This window comes from Podarcis bocagei, assembly GCF_964188305.1.
Source record: "Podarcis bocagei genome assembly, chromosome: 9".
NCBI lineage: Eukaryota > Metazoa > Chordata > Lepidosauria > Squamata > Lacertidae > Podarcis > Podarcis bocagei.
In genome coordinates, this window is record NC_138134.1 from 2,711,634 (window position 1) to 2,735,403 (window position 23,770).

The 23,770-nt window shown below is 41.7% G+C and overlaps 1 protein-coding gene across 5 annotated transcripts in view; it reads right to left on the reverse strand.

Annotated features, from left to right (window-relative positions):
* TMEM266 (transmembrane protein 266) overlaps positions 1-23,770 on the reverse strand; it is an 81,066-nt gene that overhangs the window by 20,167 nt on the left and 37,129 nt on the right. For 3 of the 5 annotated variants that reach the window (XM_081207764.1, XM_081207763.1, XM_081207766.1), the window contains 5 exons: positions 19,302-19,456; positions 12,273-12,346; positions 4,682-4,738; positions 2,963-3,101; positions 1,840-1,955 (listed from right to left, as the gene is read on the reverse strand). In XM_081207764.1, the coding sequence (XP_081063890.1) occupies positions 1,840-1,955; positions 2,963-3,101; positions 4,682-4,738; positions 12,273-12,346; positions 19,302-19,456 (541 nt within the window). The remainder of the gene's footprint in view (positions 1-1,839; positions 1,956-2,962; positions 3,102-4,681; positions 4,739-12,272; positions 12,347-19,301; positions 19,457-23,770) is intronic. The other 2 variants (XM_081207765.1, XM_081207767.1) reach the window with 2 other exon arrangements.

Consider the following 23,770-nt stretch of genomic DNA (forward strand, 5'->3'; position numbering starts at 1 on the left):
AGTGTTGGTGCTGACCTTTAAAGTCCCAAACGGCCTCGGTCCAGTATACCTGAAGGAGCGTCTCCACCCCCATCGTTCAGCCCAGACACTGAGGTCTAGCTCCGAGGGCCTTCTGGCGGTTCCCTCATTGCAAGAAGCCAAGTTACAGGGAACCAGGCAGAGGGCTTCTCAGTAGTGGCTCCCACCCTGTGGAATCCATCCCACCAGATGTCAAAGAGAACAACAACTACCAGACTTTTAGAAGACATCTGAAGACATTCCCTGTTTAGGGAAACTTTTAATGTTTGACAGACTATTGTATTTTAATATTTTGTTGGAAGCCGCCCAGAGTGGCTGGGGAAACCCAGCCTGATGGGCGAGGTATTAATAATAATAATAATAATAATAATAATAATAATAATAATAATAATAATTTGCTTTTCCTATAGGTTATGGATGATTAAGTAGTTTATAAATCCAGTTAAATTAAATAAATAAGAAAACACACACAACCCCCAAACCTTTTTCTGAAGCAGCTTTCAGTCCCTCTCAGACAAAGAACTAAATACACTATAATAAATCCCCCTCAGCAGTGCGTTGCATTAAGAAATTATTTATAAACACCCATAAAAGGACAGGGACCAGTAGGAGACCCAAGGGAACACCAGCCTTTTATGGCTAGACATATAAAAAGGGCCACCCCATCTTGTCTAGTGCTTTGCTGAATATATAGAGGACTGGAATCATACAGTTCTCTTAAATAGCCAGTAGCAGAGGATGCCTGGCATAGCCTTGGAGAGATCAATGAAAGCTTTAAAGCTGAAGCTTGCTCTTCTCTAATGCAACAGTCATCATTTTGCTCTTTGGATGGAATGCCTGAATGCCCATCTGCCACTGGGACACCATCCAATGTTTACTGCCATTAATTTGGGCCTTTGTTGCTAACATTATTTCTTTAAAAAACAAACAAACACCACACAAACCAAGAGACAGTTGCGAACTAGACTAGAATAAAAGGCAGGGTGATTTGGGCTGCCTGCCAACAAACAGGCAAATGATTGGTTGTTAGGAATAAATCAACATTATTGCAAGTAGAAGCAGAAGAAGGGGAAGAAGAATAAAAAGAAGCAGAACAAAAATGCTGCCAGTGGGAAATGTATAGTCATTAGAACCAAAATCCGTTTCACAAATTATCTACCATGTTGAAAGGGAACAAGAATTCTTCAACTTCCAGTGTTACGGTTTGATTTTTAAAAAGGATAAAAACCACAAAGCTACCTGAATTAACTGAAGGGGAGAGGAAGGGTGGTCATTAATAATCTACACAGCTCTGCTAACTTTGAACGCTTTGCAATCGTCTTTTATTGTTCACCCTCATCCTATCTGTATGAGGCAGCATTTCAATGGCATAGATGCCTCACACTCTTATCCTTCGGATCCTCTGCAAAACCTCATAGGAACGCAGGAGACACTGCCTTGCACTGACCCAGACGACTGCTTCAGCCAATTCAGTATTGCTTGCATGGACTAGCAGAGGTTATTCTGGGTCCTCTGCAGTCTGGAGTACCTGGAGATAGCAGCTATCCCACCTGAGATCTCAGGTATGGAAAACATGTGCTGAATCCTCTGGCCCAACCCCCATAGTATGGATAGTGGAACCTGTAGTCTTTTGGAAGATGCCGGACTACAACTCCCATCATCTCTAACCCTTGGCCATGTTGGTTGGAGAAAGTTGGAGTCTAGCATAATCTGAAGTGTTGCGAGCCACTTCTGGGTGAAAAATCTTGTGGCAAAGTAGCATACAAATTAAAATCCATAACAGACACACATTTATAAAATGAAAATATAGTTTTGCCTTACTCCCTGCTCTTGGCAGATTTGGGTTAGTCTTTCCAGCTGCTCATCTTGAATGACCTTTGCCTTCTCATACTGTTGAATCACCATCTCCATTTCCACCTTAACTGGTAATACGTAGGCTAGAAACCACAACAAAGGGATCTCTGAGTTTATTTGAAAAGATGGTCATGCATCTAATAAATGCAACTACTATTCAACAGCAGTTAAGTTTCTGAAACGGTCAATTTTATGTCTTATTAGTTTCAGTTGGAGAAATCCAATAATGGGCTTGATTTGCTTTACTTTAAATCAACTGGACATTAAAGATCATAACTATGGTCGCATAATATTCATATAGTATTCTGCAACCCTGCACTTATTTACCTAGTAGTAATTCCTGTTTCACTCAGCAAGGTTTACTTTTGAGAACACAGATGCAAGATTTCATAGTTAAGTACAATTCCCACACTTCCCTAGTCCCTCCCCTGCATATTTCCCCAAAATTCTCTATCCCAATTTCGAAACATACACACGAACACATTTTATTTTCACACTCTGAAAAAATCAACACAATGTTCCTGCTGCCTAAATTAGGGATTATTTTAGTGCAGAGTTCCCACTCTACCCACAGCTACTAGGAAACTGGTAAACAATATGAAAAAGTTGCCATAGGAACACTGGTAATTTCCCCACCTTATCAATGAGGGTTATCCAGCTAAAATCTGGCTTTCTACTTGAAAAGAGGTACAGTGGTGCCCCGCAAGACGAATGCCTCGCAAGACGGAAAACTCGCTAGACGAAAGAGTTTTCCGTTTTGGAGGTGCTTCGCAAAACGAATCTCCTATGGACTTGCTTCGCAAGACGAAAATGTCTTGCGAGTTTCTGCGGGTTTTTTCCCCTCCCCCCTTTTTCTAAGCCGCTAAGCCGCTAATCAGCTGATCCGATAAGCAGATAAGCCGCTAAAAGCCGCTAATAGCGCTAATCCACTAATCCATCAATGGGCTTGCTTCGCAAGATGAAAAAACCGCTAGACGAAGAGTATCACAGAACGGATTCTTTTCGTCTTGTGAGGCACCACTGTACTGACTATTTTAAAAAGTAATTCCTACACCTCCACAAATCTTTACAAAAGTTATCGATAACTTGCCATCAATAATTCTCTTCACTCTCCAAATTCTCAGTGTGATAATAAGGCTAATAGCATCCCAAGGACTGCTTGGTCCATTCGCCACTGTAGAAGCCACCATTGGAGCCAAGGATAAGATGATCACAGCACCATCAAATACCTAATAGGAAAAGGATTTCACAAACAGCATTTTACTCACTCCTTTTTTGAATGCAAATATCAAAATGCGTTCAACAAAGCAAACATCAAGTCCGAGTCAAACCATTCCTCCTTCTGGCTTCTTTCTTTTCTATTGATGTCATGGATATTATTACTGTCTCATTTTTAACTGGGGATAAACGTTTGGATGCATCAGATAAGTTTTTTGTCAAACATCTGCAGTAGCACCTGAATCTCAGTAAGATACTAATTGAGGATCAGCTAAATGAGTTTTATTGTTTTAATAAGACTTAACAGTTTCCCCCCTGAAATGGGCCATTGCACTGGAGAACTATGTAGCAACGCATCATACTGTGGTACTTAGAATGGTTTGCATGTCTTAGTGGCATTCAGCACTTGTCCCAAGCCATTCAGAGGGTTATTCATTCAAGGTCAAGTCATGCTCAGTTTCTGGGGCCAAAGCAGCTCTCCACCCATTAAACAAAGGCACCCCACATGGACCATGTTTGCACATAGTGCGGCTCTCCCTGTTCCACAGCTGGGAGGAGAAATCCAGAAGCTTTCACTACCACTTTATTTCACTGTAGCTTGTCATGTTGTTTGGACAGACGGTGAGTTTTAAACAAGCCAATTTCAACCCATAATTACTGAAACTAGTCTGTTTAAATCAGGACTATGGCCCCTCCAGCTGTTGCTGGACTGCAACCCATTCTCCTTGACCATGCTGGCTGGGGGTGACGGGGGTTGAGAGCTCAACAACATCTACATGCTCCCCACTCCTGATTTAAACTAGCCGGAGTTAAGATCTCCAGATCCAGATGAAAGCAAACTACGGTTTATCAAAATCACACTATGGCTTAGTAAGATGAGCAAATGCAGCCACTAATTACCAGTGTATGAACTATACTCATTGAAATTAATAATAAACTGTACAAATCTCAGGTCAGCATCTAGGGCATTTGAAATTAAGCTCAACTGAGAGAGGAGGAGACTAGAATAAAGACGAAACAATCCTAGTTAGTTAGTTAGTGACAGAGGACTTTCTTAGTGGGCTACAGAATCTAGTCCTATTGTGGCAATCCCTAGAGGAGGGACCAAGGGCTCTCCAGCCGAGAGGATCAGGTGGCCAATGAGATGAGCCAAGACTCTGGAGAGCCCCTCCTGGGCTGGATGGGCAAATCACAGGACTTGAGACAAGGCAGCTTCACACAGGGAACAGAACTTTAGCATTCCTTGCTACCAATAAGTCTCCAAAAGTACTACAATAAGGTTAAGTACAACTAATCATTTTCCAGTGTTCTTTAATTGCTAATTAAGGAAGCTAAAAATATTCCTCTTTACCCAGATAGCTGAAAGATACTGTTCTTGGAAAACCTGATATATCACTGGTTGGGAGAATGTTTTTAACTGTTTTTAGAAGCCTTTTAAACTGTTTTTAGTACTGATGTATTTGCCTCCCTGGGCTTCTTCGAGAGGAAAGGCAGAATATATGTTGAGTAAAATAATGAAAACAATAACACAGCACAGTGTGTTGCAAAGGATGGAGGTGCTATTAAATATAAAAACAGAGGTTTTGCTTACCTCTATTTTATTTTCAATGTAGTCCCATATACCAAGAACCACTATTCTCAAAACAGTCTAATAAAAAGATATGTGGGAAGAGGGAAGACAGAGAAAATCATAAATCATTAGCATTGTTAATCATTAATAACTTTTTGTAACAAAATGGAGAAAATCAGTCCTGTGGAGCAGAAAAGGTTTTTTAAAAATTTCAAATGCTTAACTTTTCTGTGGAAAGTTTTATAAGTTCATTGTAACATTGTAAGTGTATCAGGTAAATGTAGGTTTCCCTGCTGACCCTAAAATGTGAAAAAGTTGCAAGTTATGTCAAAATATTCTCCATTCTGGGAGAAAGTAGAAACAGGGATGGAATCAACACTGTTGACAGAAAGAGGCAGCAGGTGTAAGAAAAATGTAAAATTAAGAATCATGCCCACTTGTAGCATAATTATTGATATACTGTAAGAGCATGAAGGTGAGCAGTGCTTCACAAAGCACATGTGGACAAGGCCTGGAGAATCCAAAGCACAACATGGAAGACAATGGAGGAAAGGAAAGGAATGAGGAACATGGGGAGGGGGGGTCAATTCATATTCTTTCCACATTTCCCCTTGTCGCCATCTCTCGGTTCTACCTTGCTCTATGTAAAATAGGAGGGGGAGGAAGCACGCCAGCCAGCTCCCTGTGTGCTAGTAGTGTTATTTTACTTGCAAGGATTTCTTTTTAACATGAAAGAGAGTATTTAAAAGTGGCACCCCCATCTACAGTCCAAATCAGTACAGTTCGTTCTACCACTCCATAACTTTACAAACTCTCCAGAGTTCACTCATATGTTCTACGGATGTTATCTGTTGTTATTAGTTGTGGTGCATGTACAGGAATACACGTTTTCTTGATCTTTTGGGGGGTCTCCAGGGAAATGAAGAAGAAGAAGAAAAAGAAGAAGAAGCTGTTTATCATGTCATTCTGCTGAATGTATAGATCAGACCTTGCTCTTATGCCACATGAACTAGAAATTTGATGAACATTTCATGACATCAGAACATCTCAAATCGCCACAACTGCTTTCTAAAACAACAGACTGAGGGTGCTTGATGCCAAGTGCCTGAAGGCTGGTACTACTTTAGTAATAACGGATCAAACAATGTCTTTAAAAATAGCAGGTGTACAGTTTCTTCATGTGTTATGCTGGTTATGCCTCTTTTGCTACCTGTGAATTTCCTTTAGCCATTGCTTAGGCAAATGCATCTGTGGTATTTGCCTACCCTCACAGGGTTGTTGTGAGGATTAAGTGAGGAATGGGGAGGCCCATATAGGGCCCCTTGCGCTCCTTGGGATATAAATGTCATGAATAAATAATAGTTGAAGGGTAGAGTATAACGTTTTTCCAAACCCTGAACAGACACAGGACAACAGGGATATTCCCTTTTCTCCTCTCATCTCCTATGTGAAAAAAGGCTACAGATAGCTGAACTGATGTGAGAAAATGATTTTGCTCTTGGTAATATTTTCTTTATACAATAGACAGGATTATCAAGCATCTTTCATGCGAAACACTTCACAGATGGCTGGCCTCCTCATACTACATATCTGCTGCTGAAAGAAGAGCATCAAGTACTAGAGCTGTAGAAAATTGGGGAAAAAACGATTCACTGGGATTGCTGTTTCAATCCGTCATGCAACGGTCAGTGAAAGAAGCAAGTGAATTTGAACAATATCAGGATTTAGCACACATCCCCTTCACACAAAAATGCCAGTGATAGAAAACATTTGCAGTTGCTTTTGTCTGGTGACCCCAACCCAGATATTTCATTGATTTACAATACAGTAGTTTTAATATTCAAAACCACATTTTGATTGAGCAAATATAGAAATTTCTCTGCAGTATTCAATAAAAAGTGATCTTCTCTACCTAAGGTTAAATGTAAGCCTTCTGGACAGGGTCCATTCTGCAGAACCAGCATGGAGTAGGGGTTAGAGGGATCATGGAGGACAGGGAAAAGCCAGGTTCAAATCCCCATAAACTTGCTGGGCTGACCTTGGGTCACTCGCTCTATCTCTCACTCTAGCCAACCCCATGGGAAGGTTGTAGAGATAAAATGAAGAGGGGGAGGGAAGGGGAAGAAGAAGAAGAAGGAGAAGAAGAAGAGTTTGGATTTGATACCCCGCCTTTCACTCCCTTTAAGGAGTCTCAAAGCGGCTAACATTCTCCTTTCCCTTCCTCCCCCACAACAAACACTCTGTGAGGCTGAGAGACTTCAGAGAAGTGTGACTGGCCCAAGGTCACCCAGCAGCTGCAGGTGGAGGAGCGGAGACGCGAACCCGGTTCACCAGATTATGAGTTCATTGCTCCTAACCACTACACAACGCTGCCCTGAGCTCCTTGGAGGAAGAGGAGAGTAAGGGGGGGGGAGCTAATTGTAAAGTAACTTTTTAGCAAATTGGAAACTATTTACTGAATACTGCAGAGAAAATTTGATACTTTATCAAAACGTGGCTTTTTAATGTTATAAGAGATTGGTTTACATGCTCAAATACAGACATATTTTATATATCTATATTTTCAGTTACAATAGTGTTTTCAATTATAACTGGTTTCTCTCTTCTCTTGTTTTATCCACGTAAACTGGTATCTTTGCTGGCTTTTGCACTATTGTAAAACTAGAGGCAGGGAAAGTGTCAGGCACACTGAGACGGGGATCCTGTCAGAACTGACACTGGGTGTTTTCAGCTGCCCCACACATTCCTCTGCCTTTTCTCCTAGCACAGAAGGGTTTCTGGTGAGTTCAGGATCAACCAAGGAGCAAATGCAAGAATTTTATGGCACTTCTACTCAGGCATCACTCATTACATATTGAGATAATAATCCTTGAACATTATAGTAATATTAGAACCCACAGATTATATACTGCACCTCTGATATGTATTGTGCTTCCAACTGAACAGAAGAGAACAGGTCTTTGCCCCAAGCAGCTTACAAAATAAATTCTGACAGCAAGGTGAGGAGTAAGGAAGAAGTTGGAGGATCACAGGAGAATAATACACCCAACCAAGCCCCTGAAGTGCCAGAAGGAAGCACTTCAGTATGTTCCAGAGGCCTATAATTCTGGTCTTGATTGACCAAACTACCCATTTCCGACACTTCAAGTAATAATGGAAAAATAGGAAATCTCTGTCAATGAATGTGGCTATTTATGACCTTCTCTGTGTAATCTATAGACTCACCAGGGCATGCTCTTAAGTTCATCTGTGCAATTTGTTCCCCTCCCCCTCAGCACATTAAGGTTAACTAGGGATATCCTGCTCTGAAACCACGTGCATCTTAAGCCTCAATCAGGACAGGAGAAACCCTGTGATGTCAGTTAGGCTGAGAGGCAAATTGAACCTCAGTTTTTCCATTATCAAGATATTCCATAGTATCTCAAAAACTTGCTGTTGTCACAGATACGAGTGGCCAAAATTGTGGCAATCTTTTTTTGGAATAATACCATAAAATTATATACCAGTGGAAAGATACTTTAATGAATACTGTAATGCAACAAAGTTCGTTCAATTATCTGTATTCTATCAAAAGTTATAGCCAAATAACCAGAAAAACGAAGCACAACTTGCTTAGGTTGATATGCAGTAGCTTTCCTTCATTTGAATGAGCAGGAGGGTTTAGAGAGCCAATCGGGTGTCATCTTGTTTTGGCAATGATCCAATCAGGTCACAGTAAGATTCAGCTATTGATGTTACATACTGGAGCTGAGAGGAGGGCATTGGTCAGTGTGTTATATGTGATTGCTATCAAGTTGGTTGGGGTTTTTGTGTTCTTTCATTTAGTGAGCTTGTAAAATGTAATAAAATTCAAGAAAAGGTGCAAAGAGTTGACTGGTCACCCAGAAAGCCATGTAAAATAGTACTATTAAGCAAACATGGCTACAGTTATGAAGAAAATAGAATAAAAATTGGGGAAACTTAACCAAAGGTGGCATTTCTAAATTTTTGAAAAGATATAAGGAGACTCGGTCACTACAAAATCAGACTGGTAAGGGCAGGAAAAGGTGCACAACAGCAAGTGATGTTAGAAGAATTGAGAGACTGTGCCTACGTGACAGAAGAAAATCATCTGGGTGTATACAAGATAACATGGTACAATGTAATGTGAAGTTGAGTGTAAGGACTGTTTTTGCAGACTGCAGGAATATAGTCTAAATGCCAGAAATCCAAGGAAAATGTCATTGTTATCTCTCAAACAAAGGTTTAAAAAATTAAACTGGGCTAAAACCCATGCTAACTGGACAGCGGAACAATGGGGCAGTGTTATTTGGAGTGATGACACCAAAATCTTCTTGCTTGGTAGTGATGGCATCAAATATGTGAGAAGAATTGGAGATGATTTACATCCTACTTGCATTACACCTACTATGAAACACCCAGTTAGTGTTATGATCTGGGGTCATATGACAGCAAAAGGTGTGGGCAGAATTTGCGTCATTAATGGGAATGTAAATGCCCCCAAATACATATCCCAGACTTTAACCCAATCAAAAATGTATGGAGCCAACTAAAGAAACTTGTTAGTCAGAAGCAACCCAGCAATAAAACCCAATTAATAGAGGCAATAATTCAATTTTGGTTTCACATTTTTACAGATGCAAAACTAAAAACCTTGGTTCACTCCATGGGAAGGCTAAAGGTTGCCCAACTAAGTATTAACTGACATGGGCAGAATTTTTGTATATCTCATTTTTTTCTATGTGTTTCATGTTTCTTCTTTTTGACTGCTGTTGTAATAAATAATCCTTCATAAAAGTTATTGCATTACATTCTTCATTAAATTATCTTCCCATTGATATATAATTTTATGGTATTACTCCAAAAAAAAAGTGGTGTTATAAGCCATCATTGCCAAAACAAGATGACACCTGATTGGCTCTCTAAACACTCCTTTTTCTGGTTATTTGGCTATAACTTTTGATATAATGCAGATAATTGAATAAACTTTGCTGCATTACATTCTTCATTAAATTATCTTTCCATTGATGCATAATTTTATGGTACTACTCCCCAAAAAAGTGGTATGAGCCATCAAACCTCGGAAATCCACTTTCTCCAAAAGGTTTCCACAATTTTGGCCACTAGTGTAGAAACACACCAACACCCCCAGGATATTCTACACCTCTTTTAACATTAATCAACTAAATCCAATAATACACTAAAGTATGGGGCAGAGCTGAGCCAGTTAAGAATCTACTTAAATCAATGGTGATCCCCTGCCAGGTGAGGGGCCCAGTTAAGACCCCTCTACTGCATGGAGCCAGCCCAGCCACGCCTGGCGGAAAAGGCCTAACTGGCAGAAGCCAGCAAGGGATTCAGGTGTGAAGGAGGCTCACCTGCTCTAATCGTCTCTGGACAAGGTTAGAAGTGCTCTGAAGTCTGAACACTTCATTTAATAATTTGAATTAAACCCTAGCAATAACAATACTGAGTCAAAATCCACAGTAAGGGCAAAATGTATCAGCCCAAACTACAAAAGATATGAAGGAAAACCTTAAATAAGTCTATAGTCAACTCATCAGACCAAACACACCAAATATCAAATTGCACTGAGACTGACCAACCCTCAAACAATTCACATTAATAAGTCCTGACAACAAAACACAAACACCAGTTCCCAATTACCATAAAAAATAATGAATCTAACCCCAAATCAAAATCATTGTTATGGGAAAAGGAGGAACAGTCATTTCTTTATCCATTTTCTCCACTTTATGCATGGTATTAATATATATTTTCCTCTTAGCCTTCTACTTTTCCCACTTTAGTGTTCCTTCCAAGAAAACTGCTCTCCTATCCCTGGAGCCCAGATTTTGCTCATTCAGAACTTTTTCCAGTTGTACGGCATCCTTTTTGAACTGTACAGTGGTACCTCGGGTGAAGAACTTAATTCGTTCCGGAGGTTCGTTCTTAACCTGAAACTGTTCTTAACCTGAAGCACCACTTTAGCTAATGGGGCCTCCTGCTGCCGCCACGCTGCCAGAGCACGATTTCTGTTCTCATCCTGAAGCAAAGTTCTGAACCTGAGGTACTATTCTGGGTTAGCGGAGTCTGTAACCTGAAGCGTCTGTAACCCGAGGTACCACTGTATAGCATAATTAGAATGTGACCACACCAGAAAGCCTTTGTTCTGGGACATGGTCTACAAATTCTTATGGCTGCAACCTTCTGAATTCCCCAATGTAGAGAGAAACGTAATTGGAAATATTAAGAAGAACTTAATATTCATTTATCCTCACATCTGTCCATCTTGAGGAAGCTCATCATCAAGTAGCAAACACGTTAAATAGCACTGCACAATAAAATATTAATTAAAACCCAGTCTTACCAACAGCCCCCACAAATCTGCTAAAAACAGATTGGAGGGTTCCAAATGCCCTCTGGAATAAGACTTGCTGTCAAGAGGCTACTAGCAAGGGGGCAGATCATCCTTCTCCTGTGAAGAAGTTTCAGAACATAGATGCCACTATGAAAAAGGGCATCCTCTGAATAACCTTCTGCCACATCTGTGATGAAGGACTCTAAAGCAGAGCCTTCAATGCAGTTATAAACAAGCAGCCAGATTTTCTGAGAGAAGGTGGTTCTTCAGTTACTCTGCACCCAGATGACTTAGAGCTTTAAAAAGGCAATGATCAGCATCTGGGGTGGGGGAACAAACTTGGTCCAAGAAGGAGCTGGGAGTCAATGCAGGTATTTCAAGATTGTGGCCTGTGTGCTGTCGGTGGTCAACTCCTGTTGATAACCTACAAGTTGTATTATACTCCAGCTGCACTTTCTAAGAACTATTTAAAATACAAGCTCAGGCACTAACATGCCATATTATAAATATTTATTATTTACTGAATTTATATACCGCCCTATACCCGGGGGTCTCAGGGCGGTTCTCAGAATAAAATCAAGATACCCACCACAAAATATCTAATAAAAATACATTTTAAAAGGGCATAGGATGTAAATTGGATCAAACAAAGGCCTGGTTTAAAAGGAACCTTTTTGCCTGGCGCCTAAAGGTGTATAATGAAGGCACCAGTCAAACTTCCCTGGGGAGAGCATTCCACAGATGGGGAGCCACTGCAGGGAAGGCCCCGTTCTCATGTTGCCACCCTCCGGACCTCTCGTGGAGGAAGCACGTGAAGGAGGGTCTCAGATGATGATCTCAGGGTCCGGGTAGATTCATATGGAAAGAGGCAGTCCTTGAGCTATTGTACTTCTGAGGTAACTAAGACAATTTAGGTGCCTAGATATACAACTGAACACATTTCCTAAGGAAGTACAGTGGTACCTCAGGTTAAGGACTTAATTCGTTCAGGAGGTCCGTACTTAACCTGAAACTGTTCTTAACCTGAAGCACCACTTTAGCTAATGGGGACTCCTGCTGCCGCCGTGCCGCCAGAGCACGATTTCTGTTCTCATCCTGAAGCAAAGTTCTTAACCTGAAGCACTATTTCTGGGCTTGCGGAGTGTGTAACCTGAAGCGTATGTAACCTGAAGAGTATGTAAACTGAGGTACCACTGTAACCAGTTTTTCAGCCATATTGTCCTTTGTCACTTACTTTCACATTTCACTTACCTCTGAAAAGAACACAGAGAGGATAACTAGACTGATCCAGTGAATAACTCCAGCAAACTGTGATGCATTTGAAACTGAAATTAAATAAAGATTATTATGAAGCATCATTTTGGTTTCCCAGCATGCAAGTTGCACATTATACATAATGAACCAAACATTCTGAAGCCTGCCTTGATTAAGGCTGACCCCCCAGGAGACTGTGGGCCAAATCCGGGTTAGGAGAGAAGGGACAAAATGATGAAAGAAGTGAACTCCCCACCAATTGCAGAAACACTGGTAAATATTCACAGCTAGTACACAGCATTAGAGATATAGGCTCAGTCGAGACATAACACCAATTGTGATTTTTATTAACAATCATTTAGAATGCACACCTTGGTTTAAGCTTCACTAAAGCTTAACATGATTTACAGTTACTTGTCTGCTTCCATTTTCCATCTTCTCAACTCTCCCATCTCTGAGCCTCCAGAACATGGCACAGGATCAGACATTTCACCTCAGTTTTCAATTAGCTGCAATTAGCATTATTGTCCAAACCAAACTGCGATTAATCTGAACTATGGTTTATTGAAACAAATCAGGTTTATAAACCATGGTTCCAAGTTTAGCTTCTTTAAGTAACAAGTCCAAGATTCAGGATTCAAAAGGTACCAAAAGTAGAATATAAGAGCCAAGAATGAATTAAAGTCACTCAACGCCCATGACTGCATGGTTTAGTTTGAATGCACTGTCTTGCAGGAAGAAGACTGTGGTAGCTATGTTCATCCATGGTCCTTTACCTCAGCACAGAAAGCTCTGGTTTAGGGTTGGAACTCAGGATTTTGGTTAATCTCCTTAACCATGATTTGTAGTCTCCATAACCATGATTTGTAGCCAGTAATAAAGTGGATACGTGCTCCTCTTTGGAAGCCAGAATGCTTGTGTCATTACATGATGTGTGAACCAGGCCACATGCCATGAGACTGATCTACAATTTGACCTGCATTAAGCCTTCCTTTGTCCTCATGTAGACTGTAGGAAAGGCATATTACTAAACAACCATGTTTAATTCTGGATGTAGGTGGGGGAGGAAGAGAACACACCATGTTTTGAGGTTCTGTATCTGGTGCCAGAGAAGAAGCCAAAAAGCCTGGTAACCCGTTCAGTGCCTGCGTGTGATGGATTAGTAGCTTGGAGGGAGGACTCAGGAAAGCGACAATAAGCACAGTTTATCATTATTTACCATGATCACAGTGCAATACATCCCATGAGAGAAAAGATGTTGGCCTTACATAGTGGTACCTCGGGTTAAGAACTTAATTCGTTCCGGAGGTCCGTTCTTAACCTGAAGCACCACTTTAGCTAATGGGGCCTCCTGCTGCCGCCGGAGCACGATTTCTGTTCTCATCCTGAAGCAAAGTTCTTAACCCGAGGTAATATTTCTGGGATAGCGGAGTCAGTAACCTGAAACGTCTGTAACCCGAGGTATCATTGTATCTGGCTGCATGAAAGGAAAACTGCAAGTTAGCCATCTGCCAGCACAAAGCAGACCTTAGAAAACACCCTGGACTCTTGCTGTGATGCAAGTCTCTCTCAGGAGCCTTTAGGTAGACCAATTTCCCCTCTTTATGTTGAAAATGCTTCATGTGTAGTAAAGTGTTAAAATAACTTTGGGAATACGTACGAGTTTTGTTTTCTTCTCAATAAAGAAAAAAACTTCACGTTTTCAGTGTTGTGTGCAGGCACAGAAAAATGCAAAACTGTAGCAGAATATTAATCTGTTTGAGTGAAACACAGTACAGTGGTGCCTCGCAAGAGGAAATTAATTCGTTCCGCAAGTTTTTTCTTCTTGCGAGTTTTTCATCTTGCGAAGCACCGTTTCCCATAGGAATGCATTGAAAATCAATTAATGCGTTCCTATGGAAACCGCTTGCCAGGCTGCCGGTGCGGAGAAGGGCTTTTCTCCCCACCGCAAGCCTTCAGGACAGGTACGGGAACAGAGGGGAAGAGGCGCAGCGCTTCTCCTCTGTTCCCGGGGCTTGCGGTGGGAGGAGGGTTTTTCCTCCCCACCGCCAACATTAAGAACAGCATTCTGAATGTTGGCGGTGGGAAGGAAAACCCTCCTCCCACCGCAAGTCTTCAGGACAGCCATCCAAAGGCTGGCGCGGGGAGAAGGTCTCTCCGCCCCACCGCCAGCCTTCGGAGGAGCCTTCCGAAGCCTGGTGGCGGGAGGAGGTCTCTCCACCCCACCGCCAGGCTTCGGAGCAGCCTTCCGAAGGCTGGCGGCGGGAGGAGGTCTCTCCGCCCCACCGCCAGCCTTCGGAGGAGGTCCGAGGACAGTGGGGAAGACGCGCTGCGCTTCCCCGCTGTCCCGGAGATTTCCCTATGGGCTTTCGTCTTGCGAAGGAAGCCCATAGGGAAATTCGTTTTGCGAAGCGCCTCCAAAACGGAAAACCCTTTCATCTAGAGGGTTTTCCATCTTGCGAGGCGTTCGTCTTGCGGGGCACCACTGTATTTCATTTTTAGGTTTGTTTTGTTTTTTAAATCCTGTAACTCCACTACCTATGCAATGTTGCACTGACACATTTATAGCCCTGTCTCCATATTGTGAAATGCTAAGAGAAAGAAGGAAAAAACCTCAGCTACATCCTGATGGCTGCAATAAAGGGAAATGGGAAAATGCTATCAACAAGGCAGCAACCCATATGTTGGAAGGAATAAAGGAATGTGCAACATTCTGTCTGCCCTCTTGTGTTCAACTAAAGATGTGCAGAATGGACAACATGCAAGACAATAAAATATTTTTATTGCACCCCCCTACTCCAAGCCAGTATTGACTGTGAATGCTAATGGGTATTCTAAAGAGGCATACAATGAAAAGATCATCAGTTGCATTATTTACTTATTCATTCTATTTTTGACATTTATAGGCTGCCCTGTAAAAAGTGTTCTCTGGGCAGCTTACAGAATAAAAACAAAAAAGTTTAATAAATAAATAAAAGGACTAATAAAATAAAAAGTGGTGTAGCATTAAAAACTGACTAAAAATGAATATTAAGATTAAAAATAAAGCGCAAATGGGTAAAACCTCAGTGCCTAGGACTTGCTGATCACAAGGTCGGTGATTCGAATCCCCGCAACGGGGTGAGCTCCCGTTGTTCGGTCCCAGCTCCTGCCCAACTAGCAGTTCGAAAGCACCTCTAAGTGCAAGTAGATAAATAGGTACCGCTTTCTAGCGGGAAGGTAAACGGCGTTTCCATGTGCTGCGCTGGTGCTGGCTCACCAGCTGCAGCTTCGTCACGCTGGCCATGTGACCCGGAAGTGTCTCCGGACAGCGCTGGCTCCCAGCCTCTTGAACGAGATGAGCGCGCAACTCTAGAGTCGGACACGACTGGCCCATACGGGCAGGGGTACCTTCACCTTTATCTTACTAAGTAGAAGGGGAAGAAATGGAGGCAGTGAGAGATTTAACTTTCTTGGGCTCCATGATCACTGCAGATGGTGACAGCAGCCGTGAAATTAAAAGGCGCCTGCTTCTTGGGAGAAAAGCTATGACAAACCTAGACAGCATCTTAAAAAGCAGAGACATCACCTTGCGGACAAAGGTCCGTATAGTTAAAGCAATGGTTTTCCCTGTGCAGTGGTACCTCGGGTTACATACGCTTCAGGTTACATACACTTCAGGTTACAGACTCCGCTAACCCAGAAATAGTGCTTCAGGTTAAGAACTCTGCTTCAGGATGAGAACAGAAACCATGCTCCGGCGGCACGGCGGCAGCAGGACGCCCCATTAGCTAAAGTGGTGCTTCAGGTTAAGAACAGTTTCAGGTTAAGTACGGACCTCCGGAACGAATTAAGTACTTAACCCGAGGTTCCACTGTAGTGATGTATGGAAGTGAGCGCTGGACCATAAAGAAGGCTGATTGCCGAAGAATGGATGCTTTTGAATTATGGTGCTGGAGGAGACTCTTGAGAGTCCCATGGACTGCAAGAAGATAAAACCTCTCCTCTCTATTCTTAAGGAAATCGCCCTGAGTGCTCACTGGAAGGACAGATCCTGAAGCTGAGGCTCCAAGACTTTGGCCACCTCATGAGAAGAGAAGACTCCCTGGAAAAGACCCTGATGTTGGGAAAGATGGAGGGCACAAGGAGAAGGGGACGACAGAGGACGAGATGGTGGGACAGTGTTCTCGAAGCTACCAGCATGAGTTTGACCAAACTGCGGGAGGCAGTGGAAGACAGGAGGGCCTGGCGTGCTCTGGTCCAGGGGGTTACGAAGAGTCGGACACGACTAAACGACAACAAAGTAGAGGATGCTTTCACCCCGGTGTGGCTCCCTTTTATTACACACACAGCCCAACAGGACAAGAAGAAGAACACACCAACAGCATATGAATCAATATGGCTAACTGGACCCAAGAACCCCACACACCCTCATACACACAAACAGATCCCACTGCAGTCAACTGAAGGCAGGCCACCACACTCTGGGGCCCCCAACCTCTCTCAATGCCAATGAAAATTAATAAATGGATATAAAGAATGAAAGTTTACTATCCACCTCCCTTCTCTCTCCTCCCCCAACCTTATACTGTATACCACATTAAAGTCTCACGTTGAATATAACTGATCTATGTTGTTGTTTAGTCGTGTCCGACTCTTCATGACCCCCTGGACCAGAGCACGCCAGGCACTCCTGTCTTCCACTGCCTCCTGCAGTTTGGTCAAACTCATGCTGGTAGCTTCGAGAACACTGTCCAACCATCTTGTCCTCTGTCGTCCCCTTCTCCTTGTGCCCTCAATATTTCCCAATATCAGGGTCTTTTCCAGTGAATCTATGATCTATAGAAAGGACTTTATGATCTGAAAACAGAGGTGATGTATGTTCTTTTGTAATCCAATAAAACCTTTAATAGAACAATTCTTAAAAAATAATGTCTGTATCCTGCCCGTTCATACAAGATGGGGTACAGAATATATAGACATCCACAACACATACTTTGAATTGAGGTAATTTTAAGCTGTTTCAGTATTCTAACTTTTGTAAGTTTTAAATAAAGGATGGGAGTGAATTTTTATTGGGGGGAAATGCAGCACATTTTAAAGTGTTACCTAATTCACTCTCACAGTGGTGCTTAAAATCGAAACCAGTGTTGGGTTGGGGGTCACTGAAGTCTTGGGTTGTGCAAACTGTACACTTAAGGTGGGTGTCTCTGCTGTCAGTTGTGTAGGCCTGTAATATGTGTTAGTTGTAGTGCTAGAAAGATATACTATATTTACTCAAATCTAATGCTCACCATTTTGGCCAAATTATGTTGCAAAAATCAAGGCGCACGTTAGATTTGATGGCACATTTACAGTCACCAAGGGATGCAGGTGGCGCTGTGAGTTAAACCACAGAGCCTAGGACTTGCCAATCAGAAGGTCGGCGGTTCGAATCCCCGTGATGGGGTGAGCTCCCGTTGCTCGGTCCCTGCTCCTGCCAACCTAGCAGTTCAAAAGCACCTCAAAGTGCAAGTAGATAAATAGGTACCGCTCCAGCGGGAAGGTAAACGGCGTTTCCGTGCGCTGCTCTGGTTCGCCAGAAGCGGCTTAGTCATGCTGGCCACATGACCCAGAAGCTGTACGCCGGCCCCCTCAGCCAATAAAGTGAGATGAGCGCCGCAACACCAGAGTTGGCCACGACTGGACCTAATGGTCAGGGGTCCCTTTACCTTTACCTTAACACATATGGTCAAGGCTGTATAACCCCATTTGGGAGGCGGTGCTGGCTGCTGAAAGGGGCTACATAGATATTGGCAGATTCATTGAATATAACCCTTGCCATACGAGGTTTCAAGATCCTAAAGAGCAAGGTCTATGACATAATGACTTTTTGCAGGGCTATCAAGATCAGGTCTTAATGCAACTGGATTAACTAAGATTTTGGAAGCAGGGGAAAATAAGAACTTTGCATCCCAAAACCCAGCACACAGGAAGTCACTCAAAAATTATAATTGGCTGTATAATTGATCTATATTTGGATGGGAATGGTAATATGATATTGATAAAATATGGCTGTTATTGGAGTTTAATAATTGAAAACTAATAAAAATTACTATTTTTGAAAAGAATATTAGGGGGCGGGCAGGGTAAGCATGACTTTGTCTTCCAATGAGGACAAGACCATATTAAAAATGAACATAAGATTTTAGCTAGAGTTCATTCATTTTCAGCTTTGTAATCTTGTTATACATAAAAATGGCCTAGACATCCTGTTATTGCAGCTGTAACCTAGTTTTCAGGCACCATGTGGCACCTAGACTGTCTAACTGAGTTTCTAACACCGATCTGCACCAGTTCCCAATTTGTTACCAGGTCAAGTTCAAGGTGTTACTATGGACATATAAAGCCCATAACAGAAGAGTAATATATTCTGCAGAAATCTTTAATGGTTTAGTCAAGCATGCAATCAGAGTAAAATTTTATTTAATTATACACATCAAATAATAATAATAATAATAATAATAATAATAATAATAATAATAATTCAGTATTTCCCCAGATTATTATAAGCTCCAGCCTCATTTCAGACAACTTGATACAGTATATTGAAATACTGCAATGTTTAGCTGGTGATATACTCTGGAAGACCAACCAACCCCATACTGCTGCCGGGGGGGGGGGGAGAATTCAAATGTACATCTGAATGGGACAGGTGGGGAGACAGTGGGCAATGTTAGGTCTGGGATGAGCCCCAAGGGAATATCAGCACATCAGAGGTTCACAAAATTCCATACACTTCACACCTCATACAATCTAGACCAGGCTTCCCCAACCTCGGACCTCCAGATGTTTTGAGACTACAGTTCCCATCATCCCTGGCCACTGGTCCTGCTAGCTAGGGATCATGGGAGTTGTAGGCCAAAAACATCTGGAGGGCCGAGGTTGAGGAAGCCTGATCTAGACACTATTCCCAAGCTATTTCCACCCACCCACCTGCAACCCATAGTGCATTAGCCTCAATATAATTGCCAAAAGTTTCAGGAAAAAGAAAAACCTGCTACTCACACTGGAGAAGCTTTATATCTATTAGGAGTTCCAGAGTCAGCAGGATCACCACCAATACTACACAGGCTACCAGGAAACTGTTGAGACTTGCACTGAGCAAAAATACCTGCCACACAGCAGCTCGCCTCCCACAGCACGGCTTAAGCCAGTTAGATCTGAAGAAAGAAAAACAGGGGGAAGAAGGGAAGAAAAGCGACAGGAAAAAAGGAAGATAGGTAAAGAGTAACAGGACAGAAACTGATATCTGGTATCTGAAGAAGTGTGCATGCACACGAAAGCTCATACCAAGAACTAACTTAGTTGGTCTTTAAGGTGCTACTGGAAGGAATTTTTTTATTAGGACAGAAACTGTACAGCTGTCTGTATGAGCAGAAGGAATCTCATTTGAAAAATACCCTCTGAATATTCATATTTTCTGTTTGGTCAACCTATACAATACAAAGAATAAGTATGAATCTCTGGGTACATTTTACATTACAGGTGAAATTCTTGTTTAGACAAGCCTACCTAGATGCTTATAAGGTTGAGGTAATTTTAATTTTTTAGTATTTTAATTTTCATATGTTTTTAAGTATGGTTGCAAATTTTTATTAATTGTATTGTTTTACCTTTTTGTCAGCCATTTTACAATCAAGCGGTATATAAATTTTGTGAAATAATAATAATAATAATAATAATAATAATAATAATAATAATAATAAAAAACCAACTCTTACTGGAATGATGAATGCCTGTATCTCTCTGTTTTGTTTTATTTCTTTGTATTTGCTCCGCAAGTAGCACAGAACTGGACACCTGGCAAATCAAAGCTTCCATATAAAAATACTATTCCTTTTCAGAGGGATAGCTGTGCTAGTCTGTTGCCCATCTCTACATCAGACCATGTGCAGAGATGCTAAGACTCCAACACCCACCATCTCTGATCATCAGCCAGGCTGGCTTAGGCTGATGGAGGCCACAGATTTCCCCATTAGAGGTAAACTGTGAAACAAAAGGAGTAACATCACCATACCGAACAATCTTCGTTTAAAAGGTTCTAAATGCCACTACGGATGTGCTGTATTATGAAAATCATAGAATGGTAGAGTTGGGAGGGACCCTGGGGGTCATCTAGTCCAACCCCCTGCAAGGCAGGGATCTATTTGCCCAACCTGGATCTCAAAGCCATGACTCTGAGATGAAGTGTCTCATGTTCTACCCACTGAGCTGCCCCACTAGGGTTAGCAGCATTGCTGTCTCCATTTTCTAAATTCACAGCTTCTTGACAAGACGTTTTAAATTTAAACTGAGCAACTACTTGGGTTCTGTAAATTATCTTACTAGCACTACATTATTGCTTTTGTCTTTTCTCTACACTTCATACCATTTTCATGAGTGGCACCTCGGGTTAAGAACTTAATTCGTTCCGCAGGTCCGTTCTTAACCTGAAACTGTTCTTAACCTGAGGTACCACTTTAGCTAATGGGGCCTCCCGCTGCCGCCGCTGCGTGATTTCTGTTCTTGTCCTGAAGCAAGGTTCTTAACCTGAGGTACTACTTCCGGGTTAGCAGAGTCTGTAACCTGAAGTGTTTGTAACCCGAGATGTTTGTAATCCGAGGTACCACTGTACAACGCTGCTTTTTAACTCTTGACTTTTCCTATAAATCTCCCAGAATGGACAGCAGAGGGCAGAGATGCATGTCTTTACAGAGATTATAGAATATAACATTTTAATTTCAATCTGACTGGGACAGGTTTTGCAAAAAATAAAAAAAAAAATGAGAGCAGTAATGGAACTGGCACTGGTTTGTATTGCCAATGATAAAAGATGTGTTTAGAGCCGCAAGTGCCTGGAAAAACCTTTATTGTTTCCTTACATAGAGTCATGTTTGCCATTCATCAGAAGTGTGCAAAGTTATACATAAATATTTAAAAAGCTTGTATTATCTAAACACATTTAACAGCAAAACAGCAGAAAAGTACAAATTTAAAAGAGTCGCCAGCCACTATCAAACTACAGCAAACATTTTCAAGAAGAAAAATATTCTGTTGGCACTGAAGAAAGAGGTGGCCAGCTGAGATTTCCAAAGCATGGGCTGCACTCCTGCAGAATCAATCCACTTTGGAGCAAAGGAGCATACATTCAAATAAAACTTTAAATAATGCCCATGAATTAGAATAGAGTCTGAGGTTAAAAACCAACAACATGCCACCACAAAACAGTCAAGAGGGCAACCTCCTGGCTGCAAAGACCAAAAGCTAAAACATGACAGACACATCACAACTGGTTGAAGTTGTCCATGTGGCGACAGTAATTCTTTTTTTAAAAAAATAATATTTATTACTTTTAAACCTTACAAAAAGGAGAAAAGAAAAAAGAAGAAAAAACAAGAAAAAGAAAAAACAATACAGTACAATATATAAACAATACACAACACAACATTAACACATTAAACAAAACGAAAGCAAAAACAATTCAAAAAACACACATTATACCATCTCAATATCCTCTCTTTCATTCCCTTGTTTCATCGACCTCCTCTCACCTCCCTTTTTGTATTCCATTTCTATTAATTATTTCAGCAAATCCTTTCCATCTTTCTCTATTTTCTGTCATATGATTATCTTAACATATTTTAACCTTATTTTCCATTAATACTATAATACTTATTTATGCTTAATTCCTTAAAACATTTCTACTAAAGCCGTATAATTCCCTTCCAACATTTTTCTAACACTCATTAATTTTACATTATTTCCATATATAGATTTTAAACTTTTTCCAATATTCTTCCACCGTCTCTTCTCCCTGGTCTCGGATTCTGCCAGTCATTTCCGTCAATTCCATATAGTCCATCAACCTGGTGATCTTCTGTCCGAGGCTCTTAACTCTTTTCCAAGTCCCTTCTGCAGGTCTTCTCCATATTTATACATGCACTTTACTTTGTCTTCTCCTGATCTTGTTCTTATTTTCCTTCCTTTGATGCTGAAAAGTAGATCTCGGGGAAATTCCCACCTAGCAATGTTTTTATTCCTTCTCGACAAGTCAGCCAAATCTCCATAGTTAAAACTAAAATTCAAAAGATATTTCCAGTCGTATTTCAAAGTTCCTCCAAGTCTGGCGGTCCCCACAACTCCAGTCTCCTCCTGACCCAAGTCCAGGTCCCAAAGGTCAATAAATCCCTGCGTGAAGGGATCTATCCAACTTTCCTTCTCCAGTCCAAGCGGGGCTCCAATCCTCAAACTCTGACTTTCTCTAAATTCAGCCATAAAGGGCATCAACTTATAGTCATCAAATTGCATCTGTGAGGCTGGGGCTCTCTCCCTCTCCACTTGTGCTACTTTAGGTTCCACAACAACAACTTTCTCCCCCGCCTTCTCCTCAATTTGCCATGTCAAAGTAGATCCCTGTATCGATTCCTGAATAGTTTCTGTATTAATATTCACTTTTTGTCCCAAATTAGTCACTTTTTGTTCCGAGTTATCAATTTTTATAATCATCACATCCATCTTCTTATGGAGCTGTTCCAGTGAGTCATTAATCTTACATAATGCAACTACTAAAGCTTCTTCTGTCAACATTCTTAACGGTCCAAGATCAATCCCAGATTCTCACAGTCTTATCTTACAGCTGGAAATTCCCCCAGCTCAGCTCATGTAACAATTTCAAAGGCTTCCTCTAGGGGGAAACAATTTCTATTTGTATCAATCCTTTTAAGCACAGTTCAAGCAATAAAGTTAGTTTCAATTTTCAATTACTTTTACTCCTTTTTAAACGCAGAAGGAGACAATGGAAACAATGTATTTCTCTTCTTTAACTTACTGTCAACAAACGATCTATTCACAGTCAATGAGCATATCCAAAACTTCAGTCTTACTAGCAGCCCGTTTCCAGGTTCAGAGCGGTGGTAATTTGACTTTCTTCACTCTCTCCTGCAGGCTTAGGCGGTCTAAAATCCCCCCCCTTCTCCTGCTTCCAAGGGGGGGTTGATGATTTTAGCCGATGGAAGTTTAATCCTTTATGAAAAGCTTTCCAAGACTTTAGCTTGCAGCCTCTTTGCTTCAGTCTATTTACAAAAGGGGAAGGCGGACTTCCTGTTTGAAACCTCCCCGTTTCGGTGCCAAATTAAGATGTTTAAAAATCCAATTTTCCGTTCTACTCACGGGTAGTTGTTTTAAGATCAAATTGTCCACAGGAAAAAGCCAGCGCTCTCCGGCAACAGCAATGCGGCTTCACTCCGTGAAAGAAGCAGTCAATTCGAAGCACCGCGCCACTCACCCCACGTCACTCCAGATCCCCGAAATCGGGTTTCCCCGCGAGTAGGGGAGGCGCAAAAGGTGCCAGTCGAATCCCACGTTCACAGGCTTCTCCCGCCTGTGATTTTTTGTGGGTCCTCACCTTCGCCATAGCGGCCAGACCCTAATTTCCACGAAGCAAATTCCTCCCGATCAGAGGAATTCAGCCATTACCAGAGGCGCTAACCCGGAAG